We start from the raw sequence: 17731 nt of genomic DNA on the forward strand, positions 1-17731 counted from the left end.
GGGTGCTTGTGCTACCACACCTGGCTTCCTGTAAATTTCTTAATTTTTCTTTAGAGCTGGGAAGCATTCCTTTTTGTTGTTGTTGTTTTTGTTTTATTTTTTTTTTTGGATTTGGTTTTTTCGAGACAGGGTTTCTCTGTATAGCCTGGAACTCACTCTGTAGACAGGCTGGCCTCGAACTCAGAAATCCACCTGCCTCTGCCTCCCAGAGTGCTGGGATTATAGGCATGCGCCACCACTGCCCAGCTGAAGCATTCCATTTTTAAAAATACAACCAAAATTTCATTATCCATTCATCTGTTGACCGACAACTAAGTTAATTCCAAGTCTGCCATAGTGAATAAAGCAGCAATAAACATTTACAAATAATCTTCAAACTGATTTCCACAACGGCTGTATTAATTTTTATCCCAAAAAAATTTAACATATACTCACAATTGATCTGGGTGCTATGGCAGAGGCAGGCAGATCTCTGAATTGGGAGGGTAGCCTGGTCTACATAGTGACAGCCAGAGCTTCATAGTGAGACCTTGTCTCAAAAACAGAACAAAAAAATTTGCTTATACTTGGACCATTTTTTGATTCCTAGTTAAAATTGTTTCCACTTGCAACTAATTAGACTTTATTAGTTGTGAAAAAAAGGTGCATAAAATGATCAGTGTATTCTATGTTAAAATATTTTTATTAGAATTTATTGTTTGGAGTGTTGATTTCTATGTTGTATTTCCAAAGTGTCTACAAAATTTATTATCCCCTCTGAATAATAACTACTTGTAACCCTCACACATCTTCATCTATCTTCTTTGTTCATAGAAAAGTCAAAGAAGAAAGGACAGATAGAGCAGTAGTTTAGAAATACCTTTTCTTTTTCTGTCCCATAACCATGCCACCATTTCCATAGGGTCCCATACTAACCTAGGCTGTCTGAAAACAGGATGGATGGAACCTTGATTGGCTTTCACCTTGTGGTAGTCCAGCTTCAGCTTCCCAAGTTCTAGGATTATAGGGTTGAGTGACTAGCACATTTCTCTAAGGGTTATTTGGGCAGAAGTGTAGGCCTTGTTAAAAGTGAGAATATATGCTAAAAAAATCTCGTGTGTGTGTGTGTGTGTGTGTGTGTGTGTGTGTGTGTGTGTGTGTGTGTGTATATGTGTGTGTGCGCGCATGCCCTCTAACTTACAGAGATCCATCTGCCTTTGCTGAGATCAAAGTGTGGACCACCATACACAGCTTTATTCATTCATCGGTTTATTTTATGTATGTTAGTGTTTTGCCTTCATGTATGTGTGTACTCATGTATGCATGGGACAGAAGAGGCATCAGGCCCCTAGAACTGGAGTTAATGTTGTGAGCTGCCATGTAGCTCAACAGCCATTGTCTATATTCCATGTATCTTGGGGTCCTCCCCATTGTTTTTTTGAGATAGTCTTATGGAACCTAGGTATAGCAGAAGATAATCTTGAACTCCTGCTCCTCCTACATTCATCTTCCAGCTGCTGAGATTTCAAATGTTGCCATGCCTGGCACCTGTGCTGGTTTTTTTTTTTTTGTTTGTTTGTTTTGGTTTTTGGTTTTTTGGATTTGGTTTTTTTCAAGACAGGGTTTTTCTGTATAGCCCTGGCCGTCCTGGAACTCACTCTGTAGACCAGGCTGCCCTCGAACTCAGAGATCCTCCTGGCTCTGCCTCCCAGAGTGCTGGGATTACAGGCGTGCACCACCACCTCCCAGCTACCTGTGCTGTCTTAACACATTTCTTGAGTATAGTAAAGGTTAAACATTTAAAAAAGTAATAAAATGAAAAGAGAAAGAATGCAAAAGAAAGAAAGATTGTTTTTCTTTTTTTAGTTTGGAAAAGCAGCTGCTTTTTCTTTTAAAGGAGGATCATTTGAGCTTAGCAATTTCGCAAATTGAGACCAACCTTTATAACACTGCAAGACTGTCGAGAGAGGGCAGAGTGGGAAACTGAAGGAGTGTAACTTCTAGATTACAAGACTGCTTCTCTCTCACGGGGGCGCTCCTTGGCTCGTGCTAAAGAAGCTGGCTATCATGTTTTTAAGAGGCTGATGGAAAGACCTATATGGCAAGCAACCAAGGAAGGTCTTGGGCCAACTGCTCATGAGGAGCTGAGGCCTCAGTCCAACAGCTCATATGGAATTGAACCCTGGCAACAACCATAAGAGTGAGCTAAGAAATAAATCCTTCCCAGTAAAGACTTCAGATAATTTCAGCCTATGGGACCCTGTCAAGGACCCAGTCAGGCCACACCCAAATTGCCAAACTATGGAAATTGAGATCATCAATAATTTTAGCTACCAAAGTTTTGTGGTAGTTAGCACAAAATCTGTTTTCTTTTTGAATAAATTAACTTTAATTTAAATTTTTCTGGCACAATTTATCATATGGTAAATGTTATTACATATAGCCCATGACAACAAAAGTTTCTTTGAATTCGCAACCATCTCCATCTCCCCAGTGCTGGGATTAAAGGTATGCGCCACCATTACCTGGGTTTCTTCCTTTTTCTTTTTTTTTTCTTTCTTTTCTTTCTTTTTTTTCTTTTTTCTTTTCTTTTTTTTTTTTTTTTTTTTTTTGAGGCAGGGTTTCTCTGTGTAGCCCTGGCTGTCCTGGAACTCACTTTGTAGACCAGGCTGGCCTAGAACTCGGAAATCCACTGGCCTCTGCCTCCCAAGTTCCCAAGTGCTGGGATTAAAGGTGTGTGAAACCACCACCCAGATAGTTTTTAGATTCTTTCCATATTTTTGCATGGTACAAAATGAATAGTTTGGTTAATAACCTTGTATTCAAGTGATAACATCTGGATAGTAAATCAAACAGAGTTGCTAGGTGAAAGCAAATATGTATTCAGATGTTGATAGAGTTTTTTTTTACCTCTGCAAATCTCAGAAATAATAATTTAGATGTTTTGATATTTTACTGATTGGCCTATTTGGGCACATTGGGGTTTGTTGTGTCTTAACAAACAAATATTGATAGGTACAAGACATACTTTACTTTAATTAGGATTTAAATTTAAAAATCAATTTATTATTGTTCATATGTGTATGAATGTGGTGCATGTGTGGGAATCAGAGGAGAATTTCTGGGAGTTGGCTGTCTCCTTCCACCATGGGTTCAAAGGGTTGAACTCAGGTTGTTAGTCTTCCGCAGCAAGTTCTTTTATCCACTGGTAGATCTTGCAGGTCCATTCATTGGCATTTAAAGATATGTTTATTATTTTTATATGTATGTGTGTGCGTGCACCTATAAGAGTTGGTGTGCCTTCTGCTTATAGGAGCAATTGGAAGCCAGTAGAAGATATTAGTTCTCCTGGAGTTTCAGGCAGTTGTGAGCTGCCATGCAGGTGCTGGGGACTTCACCCAGGTCTTCTGCAAGAACGGCAAGTGCTCCTAACCATTGAGTCATCTCCCCAGCCTGATTGATCTTTTTATTCATCTCCATCTCCCTCTCCCTCTCTCTCTCTCTCTGTCTCTCTCTCTCTCTCTCTCTCTCTCTCTCTCTCTCTCTTCTCTCTCTCAAGACAGGGTTTCTCTGTATACCCCAGGCTGGTCTCAAACTCAGAAATCCGCCTGCCTCTACCTCCTAAGTGCTGGGATTAAAGGTGTGCGCCACCACTGCCTGGCTCATATTTTTTTTTATTATGAGCAAGGTTGAAATGTTTTTCTCTACTGGGCATTTTTAGTTCTTTAGTTGTGATATAACTATTCACAAACCCTTGAAAACTAGGGTTTCCTGTGGCTTTTGGGTTAGTTCAAATTTTTCAGTTACCATTTAGTGACTTGATTGTCCACCCCTCCTCCCAGGGTTGTTTGTGGTTTTTTCTTTTTGCTTCAGTTTTGCTTTACCTGCAGGTGTGTGAACACTACTCTGTTTCCCTTCCTTTCACTCCCTCCCAATATGGTTTAGGAGATGTCGTAAATTATTTGTTTTCTTTACCAATTTAAAGTGACACCATTTTTAATGTTTGTGTGGTTTATACTTGAACATTGTGCAACATTGTTCCATAATTAGGAACTCTCAGATAAGTATCTCATCAGTGGAATATAAATTAAATATCTCCTGTCATTTTATATTTTGAGACATGAATAATTTTTTTAAATTCATTTTGTGTCCAGAAGTAGTTGACATTAGGTAATATCTGTGATTATTCTTCAAACTCTGTCTGTCTGTCTGTCTGTCTATCTATCTATTTATCTATTCATGTAGCCCTGCCTGTCCTAGAACTTACTATGTAGACCAGGCTGGCCTCAAACCCCCAAGTGCTGGGATTAAAGGTATTTGCTATTATGCTTAATTTTTGAGACAGGTCTCTCATTGAATCTGGAGCTCATCAATATGACTAAGACATCTGGCCAGTAAGGTCTTAGAGGTCTGCTTTTTTTTTTTTTTTTTTTTTTTTTTTTGGCTTTTTTTTGAGACAGGGTTTCTCTGTGTAACCCTGGCTGTCCTGGAACTCACTCTGTAGACCAGGCTGGCCTCGAACTCAGAAATCCGCCTGCCTCTGCCTCCCAGAGTGCTGGGATTACAGGTGTGCGCCACCACCACCCAGCTTGCTTTTTTCTATTCCTTGACCCCTGACCTCCACTGTCCATCCCTGTTCCTATTGTACATGGATGCTAGAGATCTGAACACAGGTCTTCCTGCTCAGGCAGCAGATAGTTTACTCACAGAACCACTTCCCTAGTTCCTAATGTGTTGTCTTTTGAATACAGGTATAAGCTGGGTGTCGTGGTGCATTATTATAATCCCAGTACTTTGAAGCCTGAGGCAGAGAGGATTATAACATTTTTTTTTTTTTGGTTTTTTTGGATTTGTTTTTTGTTTTTTGTTTTTTTTTGTTTTTTTTTTTTTTGTTTTTTTTTTTGAGACAGGGTTTCTCTGTTATAGCTCTGGCTGTCCTGGAACTCACTCTGTAGGCCAGGCTGGCCTCGAATTCAGAAATCTGCCTGCCTCTGCCTCCCAGAGTGCTGTGATTAAAGGTGTGCACCACCACCACCACCACCACCACCTGGCATGGATTATAACAAATTTAAGGTCACCTGGTATATATAGTGTAACCTTGTCTTAAAAGACAAAAACTGACAAAACAAACAAAAATGTCATTAAAAATTACAGAGCTATATACACCAAAATCTAATATATACTAATACATAGTAATAATCATTTGATGTGTTAAAAGTAAAAGCAGTTTCATTTCATTCTTTTGTTCTAGCACAGAAAAACCTGCTATTGATTAAGGAAGCATCAATGCTGGTGGTGGTTGTGTACCCCTGTAACCAGGAAGCAGAGACATGTTGATCTTGTGAGCTCAAGTCCAGCCAGGGCCACATAATGAGACCCTGCCCACATATGGTGACAGTTTATTTTCAAAAAATTGTACATTTTTAAAAATATTTGAGTGGGTTTTTCTACAGGGGGGGGGTAGTGGTGTGTTTTGTTTGGTCTCTGTTGAAACAAGGTATGCATGTAAAGACAAGGTCTGAGTAGCCTGGAATTAATTAACTGTATAGTCCAGTCTAGGCTACTCAGATTCAAAGTGATCTTGCTTTCCTCAGCTACCTAAGTGCTGGGATAATAGGCATAAACTACCATGCCTAGGTGCTTTGCTTGTTTTTAACTGTCTATCTATCTATCTATCTATCTATCTATCTATCTATCTATCTATCTATCAATCTATCAATCTATCATGTGTTCATTTGTGAGGATATGTCATGACACACAAGTGGAGGTCAGAGAACAACTTGGGAGAATTGGTTCTTGTACCATGTGGATTCTGAAGACTGAACTCAGGTTGTCACTTGGTAGCAAGCACCTTCACCTGATCTTACCCTAGTATCTTGTGATGTGATCATTCTATATAGTACACAGCCCTAATTGGCCTAAAAATTGTTAAAATCGATCCGTCTAAGCCTCCCAAGTGGTTCATTACTGATGGCCACTATAATGCTATGCAAAAATAACCATTTTAAAAATATATTTCTTTTCAACATTTTATTGTGCTTATATATTTATATATGAACATCTCTATATAATGTGTAATAATATATAATATATATTATATGTAATATAAGACATACATGTACTGTTTTGTGTTTTTGTTTTAAAAGATTTATTTACTTAATATATCTGAATACACTGTAGCTGTCTTCAGACAAGGATTCAGATTCCATTACAGGAGCCACCATGTGGTTGCTGGAATTTGAACTCAGGACCTCTGGAAGAACAGTCAGTGCTCTTAACCACTGAGCCATCTCTCCAGCCCCTTGAGATTTTTTTAAAATCTTGTTATTAGGATTGGAACCCAGGGTCTTGCACATGGTAAATCACGTGCTCTACCACCAAGTTGTACCATGCCAACCAATCATTTGTCTTCTAACTTTTTTCATATCATCTCTTTCCATTATTTTTTATTTTTGTTGTTTGTTTTGAGTCAAGGTCTCTTTGTATGCCTTCTAAGTGCTGAAATTACAGATAGGTGCCACCATGTTAAGTTTCTCCTTATTACTAAGATGGCTAGGACACAGTACAAAGATGTTTGACTAGAAGAAGATAGAGGATAATTATAAAGCCGTCAGTTGTTGAGGTTACCAGCATGGACTGAGAAACTTAAATTGCTAGGGTTCAAATCTTTGACCTGCAATATTCAGTGACCTTTGACCATACACTTTGCTAGGCCATTTTTATCTGTACAAGAAAGTGATAAAACTTTCCTCATGACCTTGTGTAGATGAAGTTAGTTAATAATAGGAGGTGCTTACCATAATCCCTGGTTGTAGTATTCACTCTGTTAGCTGCTACAGCTATAGTTCATAGAAAAGACCGTGCGAAAGGAAACACACCTAGAATGCCTAGGAGACAGTAAGTAAGCAAGTTTCATTTTTGTTTTTAATTTTAAAGATGGGGTCTTATATATCTAAATTGACTTTGAACTTCTAATCTTCCTGCCTTCAGCTCCCAAGTGTTAAGTGGCAGGCATGCATTGCACCTTCATGCCAGGTTTAAAACTGTCCCAGGAACCTAACCCCAGCCTCCGAAGTAAGAAAATTCATTGACTGTGTGATACAGAATACTCTATAAAAATAAGGACTAGAAAATCATTCACATGTTGGCATAAAATAAAAAAAGAAAGTATATAAGAAAGAGGACTGGTTGCCTAGGGGTTAGTGGGGAAGATAAAGACTGAAAGCTAAAAAGTACAAGGGATTTGTTGTTGTTGTGGGGAAGATAAAGACTGAAAGCTAAAAAGTACAAGGGATTTGTTGTTGTTGTTGTTGTTGCTGCTGCTGCTGCTGCTGCTGGCTGTTTGCCCTTTGCTTGCTTTTGGTCTTTCTTTGAGGAAGTGTCTCTCAGGAGTTCAGGTTGACCTTGAACTCTGGATCCTTCTACTTCCATTTTGCTAATACTAGGATTATACATTTTTGCTACCACACTGGGCTCAATGTTTCTTAAAGTGACAAAAGTCTATCTCACCTGCAGAATAACACCACCACAACATGCTTATAAAGACACTTCGAATTGTGCTTATATTTCCCTAAGTGCTGTTCCCAAAGGTGCTCAAGCCTCTACTCATTCGGAATTGCTAGGAGGAAATAGAGGACATGGCAAAAAGAAAGAAGCTTCTCAGAGCAAGCTTCTGTCTAGAAGCCAGCTTTGGAGCTAGGCTCAGGTGGAGTCAGGATCAGAGGGAGGAGTCTAGTAATGGGAAGGCAAGACATCTCATTAGGGTCAAGCAGAGTCAAAGACAGCGTTAAGAGAATCTGCTGTTGCAGAGGGCTAGGTTTGGCTCCCCGTACCCACTTGGCTGTTCACAACTTCTCATCCAACTTGTCAGTGGGACTCTGCCGGCTCAGATTGGTCCACTGTTCATTCCACATCTCCTTCCATAGTCAGCAGCATACAAGCCACCTCTCCATACTTCACATTTGGCTCTCCTGCAGTGGGCTTACTTTCTTGGGCCAGATTTCCTAAAGTTCCATTCTTTTTTAAAAAAGATTTATTTATTTTATGCATATGAGTACACTGTAGCTGTCTTCAGACTCACCAGAAGAGGGCATCAGATCCTATTACAGATGGTTGTGAGTCACCATGTGGTTGCTGGGAATTGAACTCAGGACCTCTGGAAGAGCAGCCAGTGTTCTTACCCACTGAGCCATGTCTCCAGCCCTGTTCCATTGTTTTAGTTAGGATTTCATTGCTGTGAAGAGACACTGTGACCAAGGTAACTCTTATAAAGGGCAACATTTAATTGGGGCTGACTTACAGGTTAAGAAGTTTAGTCTATTATGGTGGGAAGCATGGCAGCATGCAGGCAGATACAGTGTTAGAGAAAGAGCTGAGAGTTCTCCATCTTGATGTGCAGGTAGCAGAATGAGACTGTGTGTCACACTGAGTATAGATTGAGAATAGGAGACCTGAAAGTCTGCCCCAACAGTGACACATGTTCTTCAACAAGGCCACACCTACTCCAACCAGGGTATACCTAATAGTGGTACTCCCTATGGCCAAGCATTCAAACACATGAGTCTATGGGGGCCATACCTATTTAAACCTTCATACCATGGAACCTGGGTCTAGTGCTACATCTCAGCCATGGTGCCTACCAGCTGCTCCTTACACTCAGGTACTGTTTCCTTCAGCATTCTAATTTCCTTAGGGGAAAAAAAGCAACAGAAGCCAGAAGAGGGTAACATCCAGCCAGAAGGTGGAGTAGCAGATCGTTGTGAACCATCTGACATGGGTTCTGGAGGCAGAACTCAGGTCATTTGAAAGAGTAGCACATACTCAATAATTGCTGAGCCATATCCAGCTCCCCATTGTGAAACTCCCTGCTCATTCCCAAACAGGATCTCCTCTCACTGCATAGTCCTCCAGAGTGCTGGGATTGAAGGGGAGTACTACCACACCCAGCATCCTTGTGCAACTTTTAACAAACTTTGAAGTAAAGAAAATTACACAAATTAAGAACGTTTGGACTTAATAAAGTTTTAAGACGTGAACTTCAGTCTTATCCCACCTATATCAATAAATACCAAGCACTACAAGCCCATTCTGGTAACATCTATTTGCCTAGCTTCTTTTTATACATAAATTGTTCCTCTTAGTAAATACTCTTTGAAGCCTTCCTCTTCATGTTAGGCCTGTGAAAGCTGTGCTGCTGTGTTTGCACTGTGTTCATTTTCATGGCTCAGTGCTCAGAACATATTGCAACTGATAATGATTCTGTTGAGTTGATTTAGTTTTAGGACTGTTCCAAGTAGTGCTGCTTTAAACATGCTTTGGCCTTTCAGTGCACCTATGTACACACTTGGGTGAAATCCTAGGAGTGGAATTAAGTGGGTTAGAAGCTATCCATATTGCCAAAGAACTGCAGTGCCAATTTGTTCTCCAGAAAGTAATGTCACTGGCCTGTAATTCCAACACTTGGGACATGGTATCTGGAAGACCAGGAGTTCAAGGCCTTTTTTGGAGGTACAGTTGATACTAGGCCAGCTTGGTTTACACGTGACCCTGCTTAAAAAGAGGACTACAGCCTAAAAACATAGTAATTGATTTATGTCAACCTTAGATCATACAAGATAAGTAGCAGTGGCCTTAATGTCTTTATTTCCTTCTACACTGATCCTTCCATTATTTTTAGCTCTTCAATTTGGATATATTACATTTTGAAATACCTTTTATTTTACTTTAATTGTGTGCATGCGCATGCAAGCATATATGTAGGTCCATGTAAGGGCACTACCTCTATAGGCTAGAGGTGATGAATCCCTCTGAAGATAGAGTCACAGACAGGTGTGAGCTGCCTAACATGTTGTTAGGAAGCAAACTTGTGTTGTAGTATATACTCTTAACTGGTGAGCCGGCTCTCCAGCCCTGGTATGTTATAACTGGAAATAACAGGTGGCTCAGGGGGTTAAGGCAATTGCCAAAAGCTTGAAAACCCAAGTTTGATGCCTGAGACCCACAAGGTGGAAGGAGAGAACCAACTCCTACAAGTTGCCCTCTAATTACTTGTGACATGGATTGTGGCATGCTTATACAGACACACACACATGTATGCATGCTTGCATGAATGCACATACTCATAAATAAATCAGTGTAATGGAAGACTTAGGAAGCAGCTCAGTTGTTAATTGTTGTTCTTGTCATCTTTGCTCAGGCTGCCCTCAGACTCAGACTCCCCTACCTTAGTTTTCTAAGTGTCTGATTCCCACTAATTTTGTTCTATTTACTTTTAGAGATGTATTTATTATGTTAATACACTGTCACTCTTCAGACACACCAGGAGAGGGTATCGGATCCTATTTGCAGATAGTTGTGAGCCACCATGTAGTTGCTGAGAATTGAACTCAGGACCTCTGAAAGAGCAGTTGATACTCTTAACCGCTGAGCCGTCTCTCCAGCCCCTTTTGTTTTATTTTGAGTGATGGTTTCACTCTGTAGCTCATACTGACTTGGAACTCACTATACAGTCTAGTCTGGACTTGAATTTGCTTCAATCTTCCTGCTTTAACATATTTCTTTTAACCTTTTCTGAATTGAAAACAATTTTTATATATAATATATTTTGACTGTTTTTTCCTCTTTTCAAATTTCCCCCAGATCTGCTATATCACTTTAAGTGCTAGGAATATAGGTGTGAACCATCAGACTAAGCAACTGTAATTTTTTTTAAAAAAAAATGATTGTTTTTTTTCCTTTTTTAGTGCTAGTGCTTGAACCCAGGGCCTTGTACATGTTAGGCATCATCCCTCCTCAGAACTACAGCCCTAATCCATTAATTTTCAAAAGTATCTTTTCACTAATTATGGTAAGAGAACTATACTAGATACTTTGTATCCAGAAAGGAAGAAATCTTTTCTTTGCGTTTTTGGGGAATGGGGTGGGTTTCGAGACAGGGTTTCGCTGTGTAGCCCTGGCTGTCCTGGAATTCATTATGTAGACCAGGCTGGCCTCGAACTCACGGAGATCTGTCTGCCTCTGCCTCCCAAGTGCTGGAATTAAAGGTTTACCATCCAGCTAGAAATTCCTTTTTTTGTTTTGTTTTGTTTTGTTTTTTGGATTTGCTATGCATAGCAAGACCCTGCCTTGAACAAAGATGATACAAAAGAAAATAAGGTGAAAACAATGACTCAAGGGAGAAGGAAACCAGAGTAAATGCTCTTCAGGTTTGTTTTTGTGTGGATGCTTTCCATATTAGTGATGGAACCATTTAACAGACCAGTCTTAATTCCTATGGTATAGCATGATAGAAGTTTATTATTCACCCACCTAACGTTCCAGTATGTGTTTTCTTTGCAGGTACAGTGTCTTTCCTGTGTGTACATGGAATTTGGGCCAGGCTGCTTTTATCCTCTGACCCTGCCATCTTACAGCACCTTGGTGACCTCTGTATTTAACCAGAATGAGGAAGAGGTGGAGGACAAAGACCATGTCCTTCTAAGAATAAAAGTCTGGTTGCTAAAGTGACACTCGTAGCCTGGACTAACATGGAGGTCAACGGGCTGGAAAATATAGTGTGCTACTACTGGATGCTACCACCTGTCCCTCAGTCCCCACTGCACTAGATAACTTTGGGAGCTAGTTTTTGGTGGATAGCCACCTAGGTAGCTAGCTGCACTGTCCTATCATCCTTAAGATAACGATAGGATAGCTAACGTTTATCAACTTGGGACAGTTTACTGTTTAAAAGATAGTAATTATTTTTAAATCATGAATTTTTATAAGGAAAAAAGTTTAGATTTATTACTAATTGGCATTCTTGCTTCCCTTGTTAGCATGTAGTCAGGCTTTGTTTTAACTTTATCTTTTGGCAGTGCTATGGATGAGGCCCTGTAACAGTTTCGATTATGTTTCAGTGAAACCTAAAAGCTACCTTGTTTACATCAAACTCACAATCCACTATGTAAAAGAACTGTTAAGCTATGGCATGCCATTGGTTATGGATTCCTTCAACTTAACTCTTTCCATCTTTCTCCCCTTTCTCTAGTTTGAAATTGGCACAATGGAAGAAGCTAGAATTCATGGGTTAGGAGTGAAAGCAGACATGGTATGTAACTCTCAAGCAAATGATATTCTTCAACATCAAGACTCCAGTTGTCGTGGCACAACTAAGAAGCACTCACTGGAAGGGGATGAAGGCAGTGACTTTATAACAAAGAACAGAAATTTGGTGAGCTCAGTATTTTGTACGCAGGAGACAAGAGAAGAAATTCCTGGACGAGAAGCTCGAACAGGTCCTCCTGATGGCCAGCAAGATTCAGAGTGCAGCAGGAACAAAGAGAAGACCTTAGGTAATAAGCTCTGCTCACCAGTTGCATGTTTTCATCTACTGCTCATTTTATTCACATTGTGACCAGCACAGGTGGCCATGAACAGTGCTCGGTTGGGTTTGCTTGACTAAAGCACCTGTTATGGGCCAGTGAGGCAGCTCAGTGGGTAAAGCAACTTGGCGCTAAGCCTAAGGCTGATGCCTGGGACCCACAATGATCAAACTTGCAGCACAACTGCTACAAGTTGTCTTCTAACATCCACCCATGTACTCTGGGACACACACACTAAAATAAATACCTGTTACTTCAGGTTAGTCAGCTTGTTTACTGCAGTTATGTACAGGAGGTGGAAAGAATAGAAGGAAGCTTAGTTATCTCTCTATATAATCAATAATTAACTCTTCTTTTTTTAATTTATTTATTTATTTATTGTTATATCTAAGTATGCTGTAGTTGTCTTCAGATACACCAGAAGAGGGCATCGATCTCATTACTGATGGTTGTGAGCCACCATGTGGTTGCTGGGATTTGAACTCAGGACCTTCAGAAGAGCAGTCAGTGCTCTTAACTGCTGAGCTTTCTCTCCAGCCCAAGAATCAACTTTTGATAAGATTTGAGGAGTAGCATTTGACTTGCATTATTTGCATCTTTACTAGTCTGATCAAATGAAGGTGAAAACTATATAATCAGTTTAAGACTGGACATTCCAGCACCCAAGAGACAAAGGCAGGTAGATCTCTGAGTTTGAGGCCGGCCTGATCTACAGAGTTCCAGAACAGCCAGGACTACACAGAGAAACCTTGAAAAATAAAACAACAATAAAAAAAGACCCGACATATAATTCTAGACAGTATGTTAACTGTATACTTCAGAAAGTGAATTAATCAGGTTTCAGAGGTATTTTTTGCTTTCTTCTACATAGCTTGTGATTAGATAAGAAATGTGATATGCTTAATCTTTTCTGGTTTTTTTTTTTGAGACAACATCTCATATAGTTTGGGCTGACTTCAGACTTCCTGTATCACTGAGGCTGGCCTTTAATAAATCCTGCTCCTCTTGACATATCTCCCAAGTGCATCAAGGCATCAACTGTGTTGTTGTGTATGGTGTCATTGTCCTCCATGCCAAGGATTGAACCTGTGGCCTCATGCATGCTAGGCAATATCTGGATATGCTGAGACTCATGAAGAAGACTGAGAGCTCCTTTTAGTGTCAATTTTTTTTGAAGGTCTCACTATATAGACCTGGCTGGCCTGTCATTTGCTGTGTAGACCAGGCTGCCTCAAACTTATAGATAACTGTAGTTAAGTTTACCACCACATAATTTACATATATGAATGGTAAGGGGTACTTTTTCTTTTGTTTTGTTTTGAGACGTCCTCACTATGCAGCCCTGGTTAACACAAAATTCAGTATGTAAAGTAAGCTGGCCTCGATTGTAGCTAGGATTAAATCTGTTTTTGCCACCACACCCTGCTCTATAGGTGTTATATATATGTTTGGAGTTACCTTTCTCTTTGGAAGGGATTTTCTTTTTTGTTTTGTTCTTTTGAGACAAGGTCTTAAAGGTAGCCCAGGCTGACCTTGAACTCAATATGTAACCAAAGATGACTGGCCTGAACCTTTGTCTTCACCTCCCAAGTCAAATTAGGGCTATAAGTGCATGCCACCATGGCTTGCTTGACTTACCTTTCTTGTTAACATAATCTCCTCTTTAAAATGTAAAAGTTAGGAATATGAAATGTAATTTTATTTCCTTAGAAATGACACCTTTCCTAAATCATACTTGACTATATAAACAAGCAATTCAGCAATTCTATTTCTAGGCATATATACCCAAGAAGATTAAAAACTTGTATACACAGAAGTTTGCAGACAGTGTTCATAGCATTATTATTATTATTATTATTATTATTATTATTTGGTTTTTTGAGACAGGGTTTCTCTGTGTAGCCCTGACTGTCCTGGAACCTGGAACTCACTCTGTAGACCAGGCTGGCCTCGAACTCAGAAATCCACCTGTCTCTGCCTTCCAAGTGCTGGGATTACAGGCGCATGCCACCACCGCCCAGCAGAATTATTATTCTTAATATCTAAAAGAAGTAAAAGCCCAAGTATCCATTAGGTGATAACGAGTAAACAAAGTATAGTCGATCTATAGGCTATAATACTCCTTAGCATAGGAAGGAAGGGCGTGTCGGAACAGTCTTCATGAAGGAAGCTAACAAACTATTTTGCAATGAAAGCCAGACACTAAAGGCTCTGCATTGTATATGTTCTCTTTTGTATGAAATATCCAGAATTGTAAAATTTTTGGAGACAGAAAGTAGATTTATGGTTGCCAGAGGTGGGGTAGATGGAGGTGCAAGAAGTAACTCTTATTGGCTATGGTTTGTTTTAAGGGTAATAAAAACACTCCCAATTAGATAGTTGCCATGATTGTACAACCTTGTGAATATACTAAATTGTGAATCCCTAGGCCAACATGGGCACGGTTTCTCTCAAAACAAAAACATTACATTAAAAATAAAAGTGAATTGTAGTCTGCAAATTCTGTTTCACACAAAAAAGTCCTAGCACTGAAAACAAACAAACATACAACAACAAAAGCGCTTGAGTTTACAAATTCTCATAATGTTATTATTAGTCTTAGGCCAAATGGCTTTTGGGTTTTACTAATAAAATTTTATGTGAATAGAAATGTTTTCTCATTTTTTCAGAGATGGAAGAAGGCATCTTACTCTGTTGATATCTTTCATAGGCTCAAGTCACTGTGCTCACATTAAAAAGTACTCAGTTTTGAAGTCATTCTGGTTTTTTCTTCCCATAGCAATCTATATACCAGTCATTGATGTACACACACTAAGGAGGCTCATCTGTAAGAGTGAACACAGTCCTTACCTGATTTTCCCTGTCAAAGTCCTTAAAATACTGTTAGGCTTTCCTTCAACCCCACCCCTGGGAAGAGTTGTCTTGCTGGTTTTTTTTGCCTCTGATGGCATTGGCTAACACAGGAATAACAAAGTAAATCACCAGAAAGTAAGTTACTTAATTGCACATAGGAAAGGTATGTACATTTGAGATGGGCAGAGCATATGTCCAACTGAACCATCTGAAAGTCTGTCTATGTACTTGGTCAGACTGAAGCTTTTGTCTTTAAGATTTATTTATTATATGAAAGTATACTGTAGCTGTCTTCAGACACTCCAGGAGAGGGCGTCAGATCTCCACCTTGTAAGCCACTTGTGGTTGCTGGGACTTGAACTCAGGACCTCTAGAAGAGCAGTCAGTGCTCTTAACTGCTGAGCCATCTCTCCAGCACCATAAGAATTCTTAGCAGTATTAGAGAGTACAATTGGAATGGGTGAGGAACAGAGGAGGGTCTGTTAATCCAAAATGTAAAAGTAGCTCCTTACCTTCCGGAAAATCAAGCCCAGGACATGGTAACCAATTGTTCTTCCACTTAGCTGTATCATTAAGTAGTTTGATTTGGCTATGATTGTCTGAAACAGGGTCTGTCTCTGAGGCCCAGCATAGTCTTGAACTTGAGGATCCTTTTGCATGTTGCATCTAGTGGTTTGGGACAACACACCCAGCTCAAAATTCTTCCAAAATTGAACTGTCAAATACCATATTTCTTGTTACCATACAATATGTCTCTTCTTTGTCAGAAGAAAGTAGAAATTACTAAGATAAGAACATGGGACGTATCAGTAGACTTCACAGGCCATATTTGATCTTATTATTCAGGACTTATTTCTTACCTTGTTAATCATTAGGAAAAGAAGTTTTATTACTGATGCAAGCGCTAAACACCCTTTCAACCCCAGAGGAGAAGCTGGCAGCTCTCTGTAAGAAATATGCTGATCTTGTGAGTATTCAATCACAACCATGAGGGCCATAAAGTATAACAATATATTGTGTGTGCTTGATAAGCTTTTTAAAATTTTGATGTAGCTTAAAATGTAAAATATTTTATTCAAAAATTGGAAGAGAGAATCTGATCTCTTAGTCTTTTGTGGTTTTCATTATTTTGTTTTATTGACTGAATGAGGGAGTGATTAGTTTTTAGAGGCAAATTATTGCTATGTAGCCTTGGCCGGCCTAGAACTTGCTATGTAGAGCAGGTTAAGATTAAATAATTCCTAGACATTAGCCTGTCTTTGCCTCTGACTTTCCAGTGCTGGTATTAAAGGTACATGCCAGCACACCCAGCTGATTATCCTCGCACATAGAGAACACCAAAGTGCTAAACACTGTGTGGTCTACAGACTGTTTCCTTTCCTTTGTATTTGAAACAGGGTCTGGTTTTATTGTGTGGATGCAGTCTTCAGCTTCTGGGCTCAAGTGACCCTTCTGCCTGCATCTTAATAGTTACAATTATAAGTTTGTGCCATCATACCCGGCTAGCATAGATTATTTAAATTCAGTGTTAAGAGTGATTTATTTATTTTATTTATGGAGAGAGAGAGAGAGAGAGAGAGAGAGAGAGAGAGAGAATGTGTGTGTTTGTGTGCATGTGTCTATAGTGCACCTATATGCATGAAGCTCTGGGTTCCATTCCCAGCACTGCATAAAATAATGTTGTAGGGCATGCCTGTAATCCCAGGACTTGAGGGATAGAGGCAGGATAGAGGTTCAGTGTCATAGTGTCATAGGCAGTTTGAGACCAGCCAACCTGGGATATGAGACCTTGTTTCAAAAAAAAAATCTTTGAGAAAATATTTAGATTTATTAATAGTTAAATATTTTCCTAACTTTGGAAGAAAAAAATCTATTTTTCTTTTGGTTTTTTTTTGTTATTGTTTGAGATAGAGTCTAATGTAGCCTTGGTTGTTGTGGAACTTGCTATATGGACTAAGCTCGCCTTGGACAACTCCTTCTATAACCCATTTGTTGAGATAGTAAGTGGTAAGGCTCTTGCTCCCCCTTATATGTGTGGGGGGAGGATGATACAAACATGGCAAAAGTTAGTGGAAGGACATTGGGTCTTTCCATCTTACTGTCTTTTTTTTTAAAGATTTATTTATTATGTATACAGTCTGCTTACATGTATGTCTGCAGGCCAGAAGAATGCATTGGATCTCATTACAGATGGTTGCCAGCCACCATGTGGTTGCTGAGATTTGAACTCAGGGCCTTTGGAAGAGCAGCTAGTGCTTTTATCCTCTGAGCCATCTCTCCAGCCCCATCTTACTGTCTTGAAAGGGTTTTTAACTAAAGCTGGTACTAGTGATCCTCATAACACACACTCCTCCCCCAAATGACACAAGGATAACAGGTATTTATATAACCGATGCCTGACTTTTTATATGGATACTGGGGATTTGAACTCATATGCTAAAGCTTGTCCAGAAAGCAATCTTACCCTACTGAGTACCTTTGGGATGGGTTTCTTACACCATGAAAAGCATTATCAAAATGCACAAGTTGGGTTCAACAGT

The 17731-nt window shown here is 39.5% G+C and overlaps 1 protein-coding gene across 3 annotated transcripts in view; it reads left to right on the forward strand.

Annotated features, from left to right (window-relative positions):
• Txlng (taxilin gamma) overlaps nt 1–17731 on the forward strand; it is a 43431-nt gene that overhangs the window by 3427 nt on the left and 22273 nt on the right. For 2 of the 3 annotated variants that reach the window (XM_052171769.1, XM_052171771.1), the window contains exons 2-3: nt 12005–12308; nt 16067–16158. In XM_052171769.1, the coding sequence (XP_052027729.1) occupies nt 12005–12308; nt 16067–16158 (396 nt within the window). The remainder of the gene's footprint in view (nt 1–12004; nt 12309–16066; nt 16159–17731) is intronic. The other variant, XM_052171770.1, reaches the window with a different exon arrangement.

This window comes from Apodemus sylvaticus, chromosome X (assembly GCF_947179515.1).
Source record: "Apodemus sylvaticus chromosome X, mApoSyl1.1, whole genome shotgun sequence".
In the NCBI taxonomy this organism is placed as follows: Eukaryota; Metazoa; Chordata; class Mammalia; order Rodentia; family Muridae; genus Apodemus; species Apodemus sylvaticus.